The 17,189-nt window shown below is 44.5% G+C and overlaps 3 protein-coding genes across 3 annotated transcripts; 1 reads left to right on the top strand and 2 right to left on the bottom strand.

The window, feature by feature from the left end:
- Window positions 1–488: 488 nt before the first annotated feature.
- ccdc90b (coiled-coil domain containing 90B) lies at window positions 489–4,541 on the bottom strand. The gene is made up of 9 exons (XM_032575407.1): window positions 4,347–4,541; window positions 3,413–3,532; window positions 2,560–2,663; window positions 1,820–1,921; window positions 1,530–1,571; window positions 1,387–1,458; window positions 1,071–1,124; window positions 853–967; window positions 489–781 (listed from the first exon to the last, which is right to left on the bottom strand). The coding sequence occupies exons 1-9, from the start codon at window positions 4,396–4,398 to the stop codon at window positions 726–728; spliced, it is 717 nt and encodes a 238-aa protein (XP_032431298.1). The 5' UTR covers window positions 4,399–4,541; the 3' UTR covers window positions 489–725.
- An 875-nt stretch (window positions 4,542–5,416) lies between these two features.
- On the top strand, window positions 5,417–10,781 carry alg8 (ALG8 alpha-1,3-glucosyltransferase). The gene is made up of 13 exons (XM_032576180.1): window positions 5,417–5,521; window positions 6,075–6,153; window positions 6,231–6,424; window positions 7,163–7,272; window positions 7,389–7,456; window positions 7,521–7,647; window positions 7,734–7,837; window positions 8,534–8,654; window positions 8,733–8,872; window positions 8,944–9,083; window positions 9,322–9,419; window positions 9,902–9,974; window positions 10,053–10,781. The coding sequence occupies exons 1-13, from the start codon at window positions 5,436–5,438 to the stop codon at window positions 10,276–10,278; spliced, it is 1,566 nt and encodes a 521-aa protein (XP_032432071.1). The 5' UTR covers window positions 5,417–5,435; the 3' UTR covers window positions 10,279–10,781.
- Window positions 10,782–11,710: 929 nt separating this feature from the next.
- Window positions 11,711–17,185, bottom strand: guca1d (guanylate cyclase activator 1d). The gene is made up of 4 exons (XM_032576190.1): window positions 16,697–17,185; window positions 15,575–15,724; window positions 13,651–13,738; window positions 11,711–13,574 (listed from the first exon to the last, which is right to left on the bottom strand). The coding sequence occupies exons 1-4, from the start codon at window positions 16,889–16,891 to the stop codon at window positions 13,438–13,440; spliced, it is 570 nt and encodes a 189-aa protein (XP_032432081.1). The 5' UTR covers window positions 16,892–17,185; the 3' UTR covers window positions 11,711–13,437.
- Between the last annotated feature and the right edge of the window lie 4 nt (window positions 17,186–17,189).

Here is a 17,189-nt window from a genome sequence, read left to right as displayed (position 1 = left end):
GAACTGAGTGGTTCTGACCCATTTTCACATTCTGTCTTAAAATCTTTCCTTTGGTTTTTCATGTAACTATAAAAATGATGAAAACAATGAAATTCCTGCTTTCACTCCAAACTTCCCATGGTTCTGGTCCAGTTTGTCCAAACATAACTTCCTGTGGTCAACTAAAACTCGTGAGATTTAGCTAGGTAAGAATTCATTTATTTATAAAGTTAATTCATTAAAGTTCTTTTCTATGATTCATAGAAATGTTTAAATGCATTCCTCAAGCCTGCGATGGACTGGCGATGTGTCCAGCGTGACCCCGCTGACCTCCTGCTGGAGATGGACGGGCACCAGCTCCCCTCCAGACCCCAGCAGGGACAAGAGTGGAAGAAAATGAATGGATAGCATTCGTCTAACTTCGTCTGGACGGTTCCGGTTCTGGTTCAAAGCAGAAGCGGGCCTTTGTGGATGGCTCAGCATAAAAACACAAGCAGCAGCACAGAAAATAAATGAAATCAGCTTTTTATTCCAGAGCCAGAGGAACGCAGCGTGCCGCCGCCAGGGCTGCGACTTCCCAACATCACTAAAACACAAACAACTTCTTCTCTGCATCAGGCTGCAGTAAACAGGCTGAAGACCCGGGTCAGAACCGTTCCTGCAGGCTGGTTCTAACCTGAGTTATGGTACACTGAGGAAGTACCAGGTGGTTCTCTGAAACCGAACCTGGTTCTGGTTCTGATCCGTCACCTCCAGAACCGGTAGACTCCCAGAGCCATGGCGAGGCAAGCAAAGATGGTCACTGTGAAGGAAACACAAAACGTAAAGCAGCACCGTCTCCCAAACCAGAACCGGAACCAGAACTGGACCCACCTGCCATGTACCGGATTGTCTCCAGCTTCAACGACTCCAGCACCATCTTCAGCGACGCCACCTGCAGGTCCATCTTCTTGTTGATCTCCATGTTGTCGTTTTCCAGGTCGGCTTTCTGGAGACACAATGTGATATCATCAGGAGACAGCCAATCAGGAGCCGGTCGGGTGGACCTGCCTACTCGCAGGAGGAACCAATCAGACCTAAAGGTGAGTTACCTTGTGGTAGAACTCTGAGGTCGCCTCCATCAGCTTCTTCTCCTGGTCGGTGAACTGAGACAGAGAGCAATGAGTCCGAGTATGAAAACAAGTCTTGGACTGACCTTCAAGATCAAGTGCTTGAAGGTCAGACCGTGTCCGAGTGCGTGACCTCAGACTGTGACCTCTGACCAAGTGTGTGTAACATTAAACCGAGTGTGTGTGATGTGAGTCAAGTCCTTCCTGAGACCGGAGGAATGACTCGGGTCTCCTGCTGATTTCTGGATTCAACGCCGGACTTTTAGACCTGCTGACTCCAGAATCTCTCCTGACCCACCATGTCAGAGGTCCTGCTCCTCTCCAGGTTGATGTCCAGTTTGGTTTCTGCTCGGACTTTCTCGCTCTCCTCCTGAAACCAGATGACCTGTTAGCATCTCCACACAGTCGAGTCAGCATTGAACTCCTCCGAGTCCTCCTCACCTTCAGTCTGTTCTGCAGCTGCTCCAACTCTCGTTTCATTTTCTGCAGGAACAAAAATGGGAGTTTATGAATCGCTAACTACTGATTAGCAGGACCGTTAGCGGGTCCAGCAGAGCAGCACCAGAGCAGAGCCTTCTTACCTCACTACAATCTTTTATTAGTAGCATGTAAACAATAAAGCAGCACAGAATCAATAAATTCTGCTTTTTTGTGACACTATTCCAGAACCAGCACCATGTTGCCACTAGGGCGGCGACATCCTATCATGACAAACACCAGCAAGGCGTTACCGTGTTCTCAGACCGCAGGTTGGCGAACTCGCTCTTCTCCAGGATCACCATGTCCTTCCTGATGGAGTCCAGGTGAGCCATGATCTGCTGCACTGCAATCTCCTGCAGAACCACGATGTTATTAAACATTATTTAATATTTGTCCTGTTCATCTGTAAGCTGCTATGACAACAATATGAGGTCCTAACTGTGTGATAATCTAGAAAGAGAATGGGAAGACTTTCTCTTTACAAAAATACTTTAAAGTAGTTATAATGATTTTATTTTTAACTAAGCAACAAAAAGTAATGTTACGAAATGTATTTTAGCAATTTTGATGCATAGACTCAAACAATATTGTGAAAGAAGAATCTTGCATTTAATTTAACTGTAAATGCTAATTTACAGTTGCACAAAATATGGTTTTCTAACAGAAATATAACAACATGGCTCCAGCTAGCTGGTGTTAGCAGGTCGGTTAGCCGGTTAGCTGCCCAGGCAGCTATCCTGGAGTCCGCTGAGTGCAGCTGTAGTTTTATTTGTAAGTTAGAGAAGAATGTAGTTTCCGTCTTTCAGCTTGGTGACCAGCAGTGTGCAGCAACAAATATGAAAGGAGATCAGATTCTTTACGGAAAGAACGCTATGAAGGAAACTTTCCTCAACTTTGAAAGAGCAACTTTTTAAACCTTGCTAACCGTAGCAGCTCTGCGTACCTGCAGCTAGCGACTCATTATAAAAACTCTTGAGGTCTGATGTTGTACCTGGTGGGATTTGGTCACCATGTCCTTGTAGACGATGTCCATGTTGGCTGTGGTCAGCGTGACCAGAGCTGAGACGATCAGTTCGGCCTGCCGCTTCTCAAAACCTGCAAAAAACCCCACAAAAACAACAAAAAGCTCAAACTGAAAAACAGATTAAAACTAAACCCACAACCAGACTAAAAAACCATAATAAAAACAAGAGAAAATAAGGATTCCGTACATCCTCATACACAGAGCCAATAAAAACGTGATTTTGCTTTCCGTAAAACAAAAAATCCCCACAAAGTTCTGCTTCAGACTCACGGACATTTTTTTATTCAATAATAAACTAATTATACTATGCTAAAGCATCATAAAAACATTGTTAGTATGTCAGATAACAGCAGTATTGTGTAAATATAAAGTCATGCTAGTGTTTGTAGTTTAAGCTAGCTTTACCAGTGGCTAACTGATTGCTAACACTAACAGATAACTTTAATTGTTTCTGAAACATGATGAATTTATTTCAAACTTAAGATACAGTTTAATTCACCATAACATGAGTAAAGAAGAACCAAAATCTGGTTTCAAACGAGGAAAATAATATTGTTTCGGTACAAGCTAACTAGCTTAGCACAGCAAAGTAGGAAGAATATAAAGTTAAAGCCATTTATATTATTACAGTTAGCAATTTATTTACATTATGAATAAACTGATAATAAAATCATCTTTGTGTTAGCGCTACCGCAGAAGCTAACAGCTGCAGCCCTTTTTGAGCTTCAGCCAATCAGCACCAAGGAAAATGAATATGGTTAGAATCAAAATGTGGAATTTGGTAAAAACTGGAACGAATTTCACGGGACCGGCGGCTCACCGCTCTTCTCCAGCTCCATCACCATGGCGTGGGAGTCAAAGGTCAGCTTCCTCTGCTCTAGGGGCGTCAGCTCAACCTTCCTCAGGTCAAAGGTCGCAAACGGAGTATCCACATGGAAACCTAAAACACACAGCAAACCTGAAGTCCTGACATGGAACAAGAACTGGATGGAGGTGGCCATGTTCTGGTAATTGGCCTGGACCCGGGCCGTGTTCTGGTTCTTGGACCGGAACCAGGCCAGGTTCTGGTTCAGGTTCGCGAACTAAAACCATCAGATTTCTGAGCATTTTGCTGGAAATGTTGTTGGTTCTGCTCCCGGAACATGAGATGTTCCAAGCTCTAAGATTGGAAAGTTCTTATTGTTTGATTTTTGGATGTGACATTATCAGCATTACTTACTGTATTGAGCCTTTTATTATTTCTGATTTTACTGATACTTATGGCAGGATCAGTCCTCCGTAGAACAAAGGCACTTCTACAATCTCGCTGCCATGAATGAACGATTCCTGGCGGCGAATCGTTCATTATTTCAGTTCAGTAGTTTAACTCATTATTTATGTTGTTTCCGGGGCAACAGTCGATGTTTTATGAAATTATCAAATCAGAGCTGCGTGACCCGAAGTCAAACTCATCTTTTAGGAACAAAACTCTGGCTTTCCCGAACTTTTCACTCCTGGAAAGATTATGAGGAAAAAGTCAGAGAGTGAAAACTGGACATGTTTGACAGAGGAGCTGCCCTGAGGAAGAGGAGGATGAGGAAGAGAACCTCCAGGTACACCTGGCTGCACCAAATTCCCTCCGACCAATCAGAGATCGAGGAACATCATCCAGAACCACAGAACTATCTCAAACTCTGCACTGCGCACTTTAACCCCCTGACTTTAATCACAGATTGCCCCCACCCCCGTACCCCACCCTACGCCATGGCGCTCACCTCTCCACGCGCCCAGCCGCCGCGTGACGAGACGCCGCAGCAGGGGGTTCATCCCGATAAGTGGCTTCGTTCACCTGAACCGGTACCAGCCGAACTTCAGCCGAACTTTACCAAAGCAGCGCGGAAAGACAGCTGACCGGACAGGATTGACTGTGGTGCTTTCACGGACCGTCGGATCTGCAACAGTCATGTTGCCATCATGGACATGGAGCCCTCTAGTGGTGAAAACCAGTGTAGATAAACTACGTTTATTGTTCCAGACTTATACAAGTGAAAAATAGGTAAAACAAAACAATAAAAAGATAACTAAAATCCAGAACTTCAGCTTTCACCTCAGATCCTTCTCCAACAACCTCATTCTGCTCAGGATTTTTAATATTTCCTGTTTTATAACACGTTTTAATAAGCTATAGATATTTCCCCCCGTTATTATTATTAGCTAAAATTATTTTGCAGAAGTTATTTTATGGAAAACTTTTAATATTGAAAGTTTACATTTATTTGAAATATAGCAACAATAATAAACATTGTAAATATCTTACATATTAATGCACAATAATCCACTTCTTCAAGGCTCTATAAATTAAATTTCTTGTTGTAAAACTTTCGTCCATGTTTATTAGGACTCTGAATGACAAATAAGTCTGATAGGTCAAGTCAATATCGGAATATGATATTAAAAAAATAAATAAAACAGAGTTGATTAAATGGAAAACGTTGGATAAAATAAGGAACTTAAACTTTGCTAATAAATAACTTTTATTCTAAAGTTCATATAACCCGTTGAACCTGCAGAAATTAATTACAATCCGCCAACATGATGGTTTTATTTGACTATAAAAAGTTATTTGGTAACATTGAACGCGTTTGATGACGTACCACAAAACTTGTTTTAGTGAGAAACATCTAAAGTGGCGAAAACGTTTAAGGAGATGAAGAGAGCTGTGTTACAAAGTGTTAAAGTGACAATAAGACAGCTGATGTATTTATCAGACCGGAAGCAGGCCGAACCTCGGTACTGTTATGTCCGAATGTTTGGTGTCAATAAAGTTTCCGCCTTCAACCAGTCCCGCCCCCTGACTGACTGTCATGGCGGCGCCAGCGGAGAGCTGGAGCTGGTTTACGGCTTTAGCTGTGGGAGTTTCTCTGTTCAAATGTCTCTTCATCAACGCTTAGTGAGTGGAAACAGTCCTGCGTGGGCTGCTGCCTTCCCGCGGTTCTAGTCCACACCTACGGGTTTGATTTTTAGCACCAGGCTAACCGGCTGCTAGCAGTGAGCAACCTGTTTCTAAATGTTTAAAATTAAATATTAATGTTTAAAATTATAAATGTGAAGTTTGTTAGAGTTGGTCTGAAGGTATAAAATATTATATAATGAATTGTTGATTAAAATTGATCAAAGTTTATTCTGAGTTTAAGTTGACGTGTTTTTACCTGAAGCAAGAGTAGCTGATCAGCCGGAAGATGGCGCTGTTTGACTGAAAGAGTCAGAAAAACATTTAATGTTCGCGAAAAGTTAATTTATTGGTTTAATTCGGTTCAGAAAGTTTTAAACTGACTTGAATGTTATTAATGATAGTGTGTGCTGATAACTGGGTTGGACTGAGCCAGAACTATTCTGGACTGACGTTAGTATTGGGGGGGAAAAAACACTAAAAACGTAATAAGCAGCGTTTTAAAGTTGATTAAAATAACCCAGTTCCAGTTTGATGGTTCTGTTGTGTCCAGTCACTCCACAGACTTTGAGGTCCACAGGAACTGGCTGGCCATCACCTATAGCCTGCCGCTGTCCCGGTGGTACCATGAGGTCAGTCCGTGTTCAGGGCCCGGACCGGGCAGAACCCGGACTCCACCGCTGTCTAACTGCCGCTGCTCTGCCTCCAGAACTCGTCGGAGTGGACGCTGGACTACCCGCCGCTGTTCGCCTGGCTGGAGCGGGGCCTAGCGCAGGCGGCGCGCCGCTGGGACGGCGACATGCTACGGCTGGACAACCTGAACTACGCCAGCCCGGCCACGGTTCTGTTCCAGAGGCTGTCGGTGGTCTGCACCGACCTGCTGTTCATCTACGCAGCCAGAGAGTGAGTCCAGATGTCCCACTTCGTAACCATGGCGACTGAAGGTTTGAGTGCAGGATGAAGCTCTGGAAATGACCGAGGATCTAAAACATGAACAGGGTTTTTATGATGCGTCACTACAAGACAGGATTAGAGTTTACTCGTTTCTTGGTTTGTTTTCTTGGTTTTTACATATTTACTGTCTTAGGAACAGGACAGAGGCTCAGTGTGATTTAAACTGCTTTCTGTATTAATGAGCTCAGAAACTGAGGAAAGGTTTCTCCATGTTTATAGTTTTAATTATTACAGAAACCTGCTTCATAAATGAGAAATAATTAGTTTTATTTAAAGTTTTCAAAGTCATTTTCAGATTTTGTCGCCTTGTAGATGAAAATAGTCTGTCAGCATCCAGAGTTCCTGACTGCAGGCTGGTTCTGATCCAGTTTAGAATCAGAATCTTAAATCAACTAGAGGGCCACATATGGCCCAAGGACCCCACTTTAAACACCCTTCACACCAATCCTTCCCTCTGATCACGCATTTGGCGACAGTGGAGAGGAAAAACTCCCCTTGAACAGGAAGAGACCAGCAGAACCTACTTCCTGGTTCTGAACAGCCTCCACTTCCTGCTCTCTCTCTTGGCTCTCATTGGTCGGTTTCTGACTTGTCCCGCCTTTCCCAGATCTGATTTTTCTGGAGTTGCCGTCGATGTCGGTTCTGGGTTGGGTTCTTCTGCTGAATCGGGTCGGATCTGTCCTCCAGGTGCTGCCGGTGCGTTCGAGTGCAGAAGGCTCCACAGGACGTTCTGAGCCGGCCGTCCTTCGTCCTCGCTGTGCTGCTGCTCTGGAACTTCGGTCTCCTCATCGTCGACCGTATCCTTCCTTTGCTGGGGGTCCGGAAGGTTCTGCTCCCTAGGACCCAGGGAGCCAGAACCTGGCGTCCAGGTGATAACATCATCAGAAGTGTTTTCTTTCATGCTTCCTGTCAGACATCCACTTCCAGTACAACGGCTTCCTGTTCGGCTTCCTGCTGCTGTCTGTGGCCAGACACCTGCAGGTAGACTCTTATTTTGAAGGGCCTGCTATCAGGAGGAAGTGACTAATGGATGTTGTATGCTCAGTCTCGCCACCTGCAGGGGGCGCTGCTGTTCGCCGTGCTGCTCAACCTGAAGCACATTTTCCTGTACGTGGCGCCGGCTTACGGGATCTTCCTGCTGAGAAGCTACTGCTTCATCCTGGACCGGCCAGGTCTGGTTCTGGTTCTGGTTCTGGTCCTGGTCCTGGTCCCGGTCCTGGTCTGGTTCAGTCTCCTCATGCTCCTTGTTCTCCTGCAGATGGCTCCATCAGGTGGAGCAGCTTCGCTCCGTTGCGGCTGCTGGCGCTGGGCGGCATTGTCGTCTCCATCTTCGCTCTGTCCTTCGGCCCCTTCGTTGCCATGGTGAGTACCATTCAGACAAGCATCAAACTGCAGAACGAGCTGCGGACACACGACTGCAACCTGAGGAATAACCAAATAGAAAATGCTGCAGACTCCTCCAGGCCACCAGGGGGAGCCGGCACAGGGTTGAACCTGACCCTCTGTTAAAACGGGATGTCCAGATGAAAGTTGCATGTATTTTTCAGACATTCTGTACAGTTTTACTGTCTACAGTATTACTGGAGAATTTCTGCTCTGTGGAGAATTACATGTTTAGGTATTTATGGCATCTTCCCTTTTTTATTTCTTCTAGTTTTTCCTTGTTTTTGTTTGTTTTGCATCATTTATGTGTTTGCTGCTGGGAGGCGATTATCGTATCATTTATCATTTATTGTGATCAGAACTTTGATTGTTACAATAAATGTCAGTTAAAGATGTTTATTGTCAGGATTATTTTTAGTATTTTTTTTCCTGTTCAATAAGGTTATCAATAAATAATTAGTGAGGCAGATCAAAATGTTTTAGAAATGATTATCAAGATTTTAGTTTTGAAAAACAGCTCATAAATAGTCTTATTGTTATCACAACATCACCATCAGATGATAAACTTTTATCGCTCCGACTGTTTGATGCATATTTGCACCCGTCAGCTTCTGTAGACCTGAGGTTTGCTCTGTTCACACCCGATGATGATGATGATGCTGGTGGTGCGTTCAGGGCCAGCTGTCCCAGGTGGTGTCTCGGCTCTTCCCCTTCAGGCGGGGCCTCTGCCACGCCTACTGGGCCCCCAACGCCTGGGCGCTCTACAGCGGCGCTGACAAGGCGCTGGCGGCGCTTGGTGAGGAAGCCGCTCCGCAGCCGGTTCCGTGACCTGTCCGACCCGACCCGGTCAGAACCGCTCTCTGTTCTCTTCCAGGCGTCCGTCTGAAGCTGCTGCAGGGGGCGGAGCTTCCCCGGGCTGCCATGACAGGGGGGCTGGTCCAGGAGGTCCACCACGCTGTCCTGCCGTCCGTCCCTCCGGCCGCCACGCTGCTCTGCACGCTGCTAGCCATCCTGGTGAGTCGGAACCGACCCGGCCCTCCTGCAGCCACCAGAACCGTTCGCTGAAACCTTCTTCCTCTTTGCAGCCGGCGCTGGTCTCCATCTGGCGTCGTCGCCGTGGCAACCGGGCCTTCCTGCGCTGCCTGCTGCTCTGCGCTTTGGCCTCCTTCCTGTTTGGCTGGCACGTTCACGAGAAAGCCATCCTGCTGGCCGTGCTGCCGCTCAGGTCAGACGTCACCGCAGGGGGCGGAGTCAGAGTCCAGCATGAGGCGGAGTCAGCTGGTGGAATGACACTAATCTAGTTCATTCATTTTGAAATGTCTAGAATTTATTAAGTAATGAGAGTTGGGTTTGTGGAGTTCTGTTTTTGTGTTTTTGTGCTGGAATCTGCCAGCCTGACCTGGCTACCCCAGCGGGGGGCGCTGTTGCCCTGTATTAACCCTCCTGTGTGTGTCGCCCTGCAGCATCCTTGCTGTGGAGAGCAGAGAGGATGCTAGGATCTTCCTGGTCCTAGCCACCACCGGACATTATTCCCTGTTCCCGCTGCTCTTCACCCCTGCAGGTAAACGGGAAGCTGTCATCACAAAACTTTATTGATCAATAAGAGGAAATTGATCAGTTTTTCATTTATGAAAATCCAGAAATATGAAGAGATTAACTCAGCAGCCAGATGCTCTCAAAGCGTGATGACATCACTTCCTGTAGGCCAACTCATGTTTCCTAGACATTGAAATGTTTTGGTGCAGCAGCTGGAGACCTTTCAGCCCGGAGCCCTACAGAGAGTTAAAAGCTCACTGAGCTGACGACACTTCCAGTATGAAACCATTAATCAGATTGATCAATGAAATAATCAGCTAATTTACTGATCGATAAACAGGAGAGCCTTATTTAGCCGCATTTTATCCGACTTTTCCATCATTAACCTGAGTCATAATTCAGCAGGATTATTATTATTATTTACATCTGAGTGTTAATAATAATAATAATAATAATTAGTAATAATAAGAATAGAGACCATCTGAGTTTCTCCTGCATGTTTTCCAGAGATGATCATCAAGGTGTGTCTGATGCTGATGTTCACCATCTACTCCTTCACTGCCCTGGGAAACCTGCACAGGTAAACACACACCTGGTCTCTCCAGGTGAACACACACCTGGCTGACATCAGAATGTAATCAGATTACTCTCTTCTCAGGTCTCAGGGTTCTCTGCTCCGTCCCATGGAGGTTGCCTACCTGCTGGGGCTGGTTGCCGTGGCGATCTCCTGCGAGTTTGTCTTCCCGTTGTCGCCGTGGCGACAGAAGCTTCCGTTCCTCCCCCTGCTGGCGACCTCTGTGTACTGTGCCCTGGGGGTCAGCTACTCCTTCCTGCGGCTCTACGCCACTCTGCTGCGCAGCGACGACAAACACAAACAGCTCTGAGGTCACATGGTCAACAGGGGGCGGGGCAACCTCACTCTCACACACACACAGAACTACTGGGGACCAGGAGAGAACGGACTTACCTGGTTCTGGTTGACGTTGAGCTGAGACATTAATAATCACCATGACAACAGCTTGAATGGAAGAGGAGGAGGATGAAGACCTGGCAGCAGAACAGACGACTTGTTAAAGACTTGGACCAAACAGCTGCTGGAAAAATGATTTGAATAAACGGTTCATCTCCCTTCAGTGTCTGTTTGACTTCAGTCTAAAGATGAGAGTCGACTCGGACTTGAAGCTCGACTCGGACTCATGGTCTGAGACTCGAGTCTTACTGCCAGTTTTTCCACGCTTTATTTAATGACTTGGATCATTTCAGAACCAAATAAACATCTCTGACCTCTGACCTCTCACTGCTAAGCTAGCTGCTACATTACAAGAAACCTTCCTGCTGAGAATATCAAAATAAAAGCACTTCCTGTTCTGCTCATTGAGAAGTTTAACACGGTTGTTTCCTTCCTCCATTTTGATTTGTTCATTGTGATCGCAGCAGCTAATCAAACGTCTGGGTTTTTTTCTGTTCTGTGTGGAAATCAGACCGTCGTCTGCATAAAGTTTTCCAGTCATAGTTTCACTGATCTGTTTCCTTTACAGTGTAATTAATCAGATTTTCAGTGAAACTGATTAGAAATGTAATAAGACATAAGCAGCTGACGTTCTACACCCAGTTTGTTTAAAAACTTTATTAATAAGGCAACAGAAACACAAAACAGTCACAGTTTTCATTCTGAATAAAAAATTTGTTTTGTTATATCGAGACTGAATGAAGATCAGTTAACAGCTGTAACTTTCCTCACCTCATCATCATCATCAGCACTCCAAGCTGAGGAATAAAATCAGGTGTTTTTATCTGAGTTCCTCCTGCTGCTGCACATCAACTATAAATATACTGCGGGGCTAAATGTGGAGGAAATGACAGAATTAATTCTTCAAACTAAAGGCCACAGTTTGGGTTTTTCTATAAACTTAAATTCACAGCAAAAGGAAAAAACAAATCGTAATTTCCGTGTTGACCACTAGATGTCAGTAGCTGTGACGTTCGTGTGTTTATCTAAAGACTTCCGGGTTTTCGTCCGATACAGCAGCGGCCAATGTAGATAAAAAAAAAAGAGTACACTTCAGATTTTTAAAAAAACGGAATAAGAGGAAATTTCTGAATTTGAAAAAGTCAAAATTAAAAAAAAAAATTCCAGCAAAACAAGGAAATTACTGCATTTTAAAAATGTTATATTTCTGCCAAAAACTGAGATTAACCTAAAATTTTTCAGAAAAAAAAACTAGACAAATTTTTAAAAGTTGTAAATTTTTGAAACTCAGATTTTTTTTCCTAGAACATTTCTGAAATTTCTTTGGTGCAAATTTACTTTTTTTTCTGTCTACAGCAGCACAATGCGCTGTTTTACTCTGATATCCCGGTTCTGCTCTGACCCGGTTCTGCTCTGAACTCCATGCACTGGTTCAGAGCAGCAGGTATCAGGATATCCCGTGTCTTTAAATGTTTGAATTAGACTCTGGGTGTTTTTTGGTGACATGTTTAATATTTAGAGCTTTAAGGAGGAGCAGCAGAAGCAAAGGAGGTGGATCATCTGACCTGGACAGACGTGTTGCTCTGCATCAGGGAGTCGGACTCAGTTTCACTCTGAGTCGCATAAAGATCATGGATGTATAACCTGAATATGTGAAACCCACTAAAAACTGATATTAATAAATAACGGTCTACAATCCATAAGTTCTTAAAATGAAATATTGTCCCCTGTTCTGACATTGATCAGTTTCACCAGAATTTTATGATTTTTTTTTTTTTTTGCAATCAAAATTAATTTAGAAAGAATAATTTAGAGATTAAGCCATATTTGTGCTCATGTTTGACAGTAAATGTGACCCTTTGTTTCTCGCTGTATCGATCATGAATTATAGCATCAAGTCAGGCTGTTATATATTTAAGTGATATTATATATCACTTAAATATAATGTTTTAACTGTTCTTGTGGAAAATTTGCAGTAAACTCATAACTCTACATTAGCATGAAAACATTTGGGAATCTGTTGATTAGACAGGAGTTTCTACGACAGCAGATAAAAAAACCTAGAGTATCTGGCAGTAAACTGATAAAACTGCTTTGATTAAATGAGACTATTTAAGCTAACAACTGTTATCCTGAATATCCTGAAGGTTCTGTTCATGTGTCCCTCAGAAAAAGCTATGGTGAGCCAGATGTGGCCCCCGGGCCTTGACTTTGACACCTGCTTGATGCACCATTCACTAGTGACTCTGCTGAGGCTCCAGTTTCAGTCTGAACTTCCCTCTGCTCACCTCCCAGTCGCCAACATTCACATACCAAATCTGAAACAGTCAGATGATGCTGTTTGCTAGCAACTCGTTAGCCTTTAAAATGAGCCGTCATAATTCACGATTATCTGTGAGTTAAAGTGAACTCAACATTTTGTTCAGAAACATCACTTCATGTTTGTGACCTTGAATGGGAAACGTTAATCAGGTGTGCGACAGCCGCAGCAGTTAGCTTCTGTTGGTGAGCTAACAAACTGATTCCAGACCTGCCGATAAACTTCTGACGCTACGCAAGATAAATCGGACTCTAAAAAGAATTTATCCTCTGATCAGTTTCTAAACATGGAAATGGTTTGACTTAATATTTTATGATTGTAGAATTAATGGTTTGTTTTTTTAAAAGCAGATTTGTATATTTGATTTGTGGTTGTTGATAAATGTTTTCATTATTTAAGAAATATTGTAAAAACACTTTTAATTTTGGACCTTCAGTTACTGAACATCTGGAATGTTGAAAATATTTTAAGATAATTTTTTTTTAACTAAATATACTGTTCAGAGATGAGTGCAGAAATGTTTTTGTGAAAGGTAAAAACATCCGGCCATATGAAATCCATCATGGCGGAAAGTCCGATCCGCAGCAGCAGCTTCCGAAAATCCAGACATATTCCTGAGTCGGGTCAGAACTGGACGGCTGCTGGGCTCCATTTAAAGTTCTGTGGGTTTGATTAGTGTGGATGGGTTGATTTTAGGAGTCCTCCCAGAGTCTGGCGTGTGATTGGTCGATTTGGAGTGGCCGCAGCGATTGGTCAGTTCTCAACAGCGGGCTGGCGGCCTTTGACGATGATCTCCAGAACCGGCGTCAGGTCCATTAGGTTCCGCAGCATGTCCATGATGTCTGGGTGGTCCTTGGCTCCGTCGATGAACTCCTCCAGTGTCAGCTCACCTGGGAGGGGGCAGAGATCAGAGGTCAGGTGCCATACCAGTCCGGTTCTGGACGGGAAGAGGAGTGCCGTTCTTACCTTCACCCTTCACGTCAATCTTCTCATAGATGAGTGTCACAATCTCCTCCGGGTCGATGTCCCTGTTCCGGGTGATGTCCTGGATGGCCTGCAGGGGGAGACAAACACATTGTTCAAACAGAGACGGGTTCTGGTTCTGATTCTGACCCGTCATCAAACCAATCAGAATGAAGGAACCTCTTGCTGGTCCATCAAACATCCAGCTTGACAGCTCTCTCGCTATTAGCGAGGGCTAACCCTCGCTAATAGCAAGGGTTAGCCTCGCTATTAGCGAGGCTAACCCGCTAATAGCAGAGCTAATTGTTTGTTTAGCGCACTTAGCTTAGCCAAATAAAGTTCCTGGACTTTGTGGAGAGAGATATAATCTCTGATTTGTCATCGACACATTGTTTGTTTCAACATGGTTGAATTAGCGCTTCAGCATTAGCTTTCTGCTAATTATCATGCTGGTGAAGCACTTTAGCGTTACCAGAACTAATGTTTATGAGTTGTGCTGTAGGGTTAGCACAGCTAACATTTTAGCTAGCAGAGCCCACCGCTGGAATCTGTGATTAAATCAGATAATAAAAGATTAAAACTGATTATAAATAACAGCAAAGCCTTCCAGGTGGTTCCAATGATGTTCTGGTGAACCAGACGACTCTGAGTACAGGGAGTTCATTCAGCAGATTAGCACCAGGCTAATTTCAGAGTTAATCTCTGTTGGCTGCTGACTTGGATTTCCTTAAATCTTCAGGAACTTTCTCTCCTTTCTCTTTGGACTCGATTCTTATTTTTAGCCTTCAGCAGTGAGGAAGATGAGGAGCAGACAGCTGTTCGCTCCACTCATCAGAACCAGGCCAGAAAAGTCTCCAAAACTGAAAGCGTCCCCATGTATGACCGATCAGAACCGTCCAGAACCGCTGGACTCTGGACTATATTTAGCTTCACAGTAAATATTAAGTTATCAAGCTAATTATTTAGTTAGCAAGCTAAATATTTACCTTCAAACTAGTTAGCGAGAAACTGTCTTCAAAATAAATATTTTGTCTGCTAACTATTTAGCTTCAAATTAACAAATTATTTAGCTTTTTATAAATAGCTAAATAAATTAAGCTATTTAGCTTAATTTGAAGCTATTTAGCGTCATACTCGTTAGCAAAGTAACCATTTCTCTTCAAAATAAATAGTTTCTTGGTAGCTATAAAGTTTCAAATTAAATAGAAATCTAAATATTTAGCTTCAAACTAAATATTTAGTTACTGAGTTAAACAGTTAACAAGCTGATATTTAGCTTCAAACAAAATCTTTATTTAGCAAGCTAAATATTTGAAACTGACATTTACAGATTAATGAATAACATGGTTAAAATGTGACTTAATGAAGTCACGTTTACTTCTTTTATAACTTAAGTCAAATTATTGCTGTTATCGTTAACTTTGCAAACAGCAGCCCGTAGAGGGAAACCCTGAGTGGAGCTTCTGAACCGACCAGCAGAAGCTGAACTCCAGAGATAATCTGAATAAATTCTGTGTACCATTTCTACCTGATAGATTAGGATTAATCTGCTGTTCAGGTCTTTAAGGTGGTTTTAAGGAGCTCAGACGGTTTTACTTTTCTACTTTTTTCAGCTCCTGAACAAAGAACAAGCAGCTTAGAGAACGGAGCGGCCAGTAGTGAATGTTTCAGGATGACCTCTGACCTCCCGAGTCATCAGAAGGTTCTGGACGGTTTCCTCTTAATGTAATGTAATGTCCCTGGATTTCAGGTTCCTGCTGGCTGCAGGTGCGTGCCGTTTTCTGCCAGTAGGTGGCAGAGTTTTACGGTTTAGGTGGATTTAATCTGATGGTTTGATACATAAATTAGCTGAGTGAGGGAGCTGCTACGGAAGCCTGGAGGTTCCAACATGCTTTGGGTTTTTAAATGCAGAAGAAGAGAGCCTCACCGTGAAGATGGTCTCCAGCTCGTCCTTATCGATCTTCCCGTTCCCGTCCTGATCGAACAGCTTGAAGTACCACTTCAGCTTCTGGTTGATCTCTCCCTTCAGCAGCAGGCTGATGGCCGCGATGTACTCCACAAAGTCAATGTAGCCGTCCTGCAGACACAACCCAGGACGTTAGAACCCATAAAACCCAGGCCCGGTTCCTGCAGACAGAACCATAACCCTGGAGGAACCTTACTGAGCAGCTTTCGGTGGACAGCAGAACTGGGTTTGGACCTGAACGTTCTCTGGTTTCACTCAGAGATGCTGTTCAGGTCCAATCAGTAGACCGCTGAGCTGGAGGTCAGAGGTCATTTGGCTCTGTTGGACCGTAGTGATTACTCCGTGTTAGTGACCCGGTTCTGTTCAGGTTTATAACTCTGTTTGGTTCTGGAATCAGGAACCCAGTCAGTACTCTGTAATATGAAGAACCGGTCCAGTCCGGTCCACCTCTGATGAAAGAATCCAGGACCAGAGCCAATGCAGTTTTTCCAGTTACCAAACCCAAACACAGCACAGCAGTGGTTCTGGTTGATGGTTCTGATTATATGACAGACAATCTGAGGGATTTTATATTAATATGATCAAAGAATAAAAATCCATCCATCCATATCAGAATCCAGTCACCTTCTCATTGACCCAGTTCTGATCTCTAACACCTCCATCATTATGAAACATTCTGGATAGATCTACATTTGTCCTGTTTTCATGTATGTAGCGAACCATCACAGTTCCATGAGCCTCAGATTTAAAACTGCTGTAGTTTTCAGAGCTGCTCTGCTGGAACCAGGCATGGTTCTGCTTCACTGAGTGTGATCTGAGCAGAACCAGCTCTGATCAGCTTGTTCTGCAGGTCTGACTGCAGAACCGGGTTCTGGACAGATGGTTGAGGAACCCCAACCATTAGCCCAGAGGAACCCCAACCATCAGCCGTAAGGAACCCCAACCATCAGCCCTAAGGAACCCCAACCATCAGCCCTAAGGAACCCCAACCATCAGCCCTAAGGAACCCCAACCATCAGCCCTAAGGAACCCCAACCATCAGCCCTAAGGAAGCCCTGTCTCTCCCCCAGCCTGCGCACGCACCCCGTCCATGTCGAAGGTGAAGAAGACCTGCTCCACGTAGCTGTTGGCGTACTCCGTGATGCCCTTCAGGTTGAGGATGGCTTTGAGCTCGAACAGCGTGATGAGTCCGGACGGAGACTCCTTCATGAACTTGTTGTACCAGTGGTGCATGTCCTCGGCCAGGATGTCGTCCAGGTTGGAGCCATGGTTCCCCATGGCAGCAGCTCCGGTACCGCGGACCCAGAGAGCGGCAGAACCGGGCTGCCGTGACCGCAGAGCAGAAGTCACAGCTCTGTGTGTAACCCGCTTAGGTTCTGGAGAATCAGCGACGCTCCGAAAATAACCCGCTAATGGGATGAGCCGCAGCGCTGCCAGCGGTTCTGGACACCGAGATCTGGGTCTAGAACCACGAGGCTTACATAACCGTCTGGCCCGGTTCGAACCGCAAGGATGAAAATAACCTGCAGCGGCACCGTTCTGGAACAGGTTCGGGCAAGTTTCATCCCAAGTTCTG

Source organism: Xiphophorus hellerii, chromosome 11 (assembly GCF_003331165.1).
Source record: "Xiphophorus hellerii strain 12219 chromosome 11, Xiphophorus_hellerii-4.1, whole genome shotgun sequence".
In the NCBI taxonomy this organism is placed as follows: Eukaryota; Metazoa; Chordata; class Actinopteri; order Cyprinodontiformes; family Poeciliidae; genus Xiphophorus; species Xiphophorus hellerii.
This window is presented reverse-complemented; position numbering and strand designations above follow the sequence as displayed.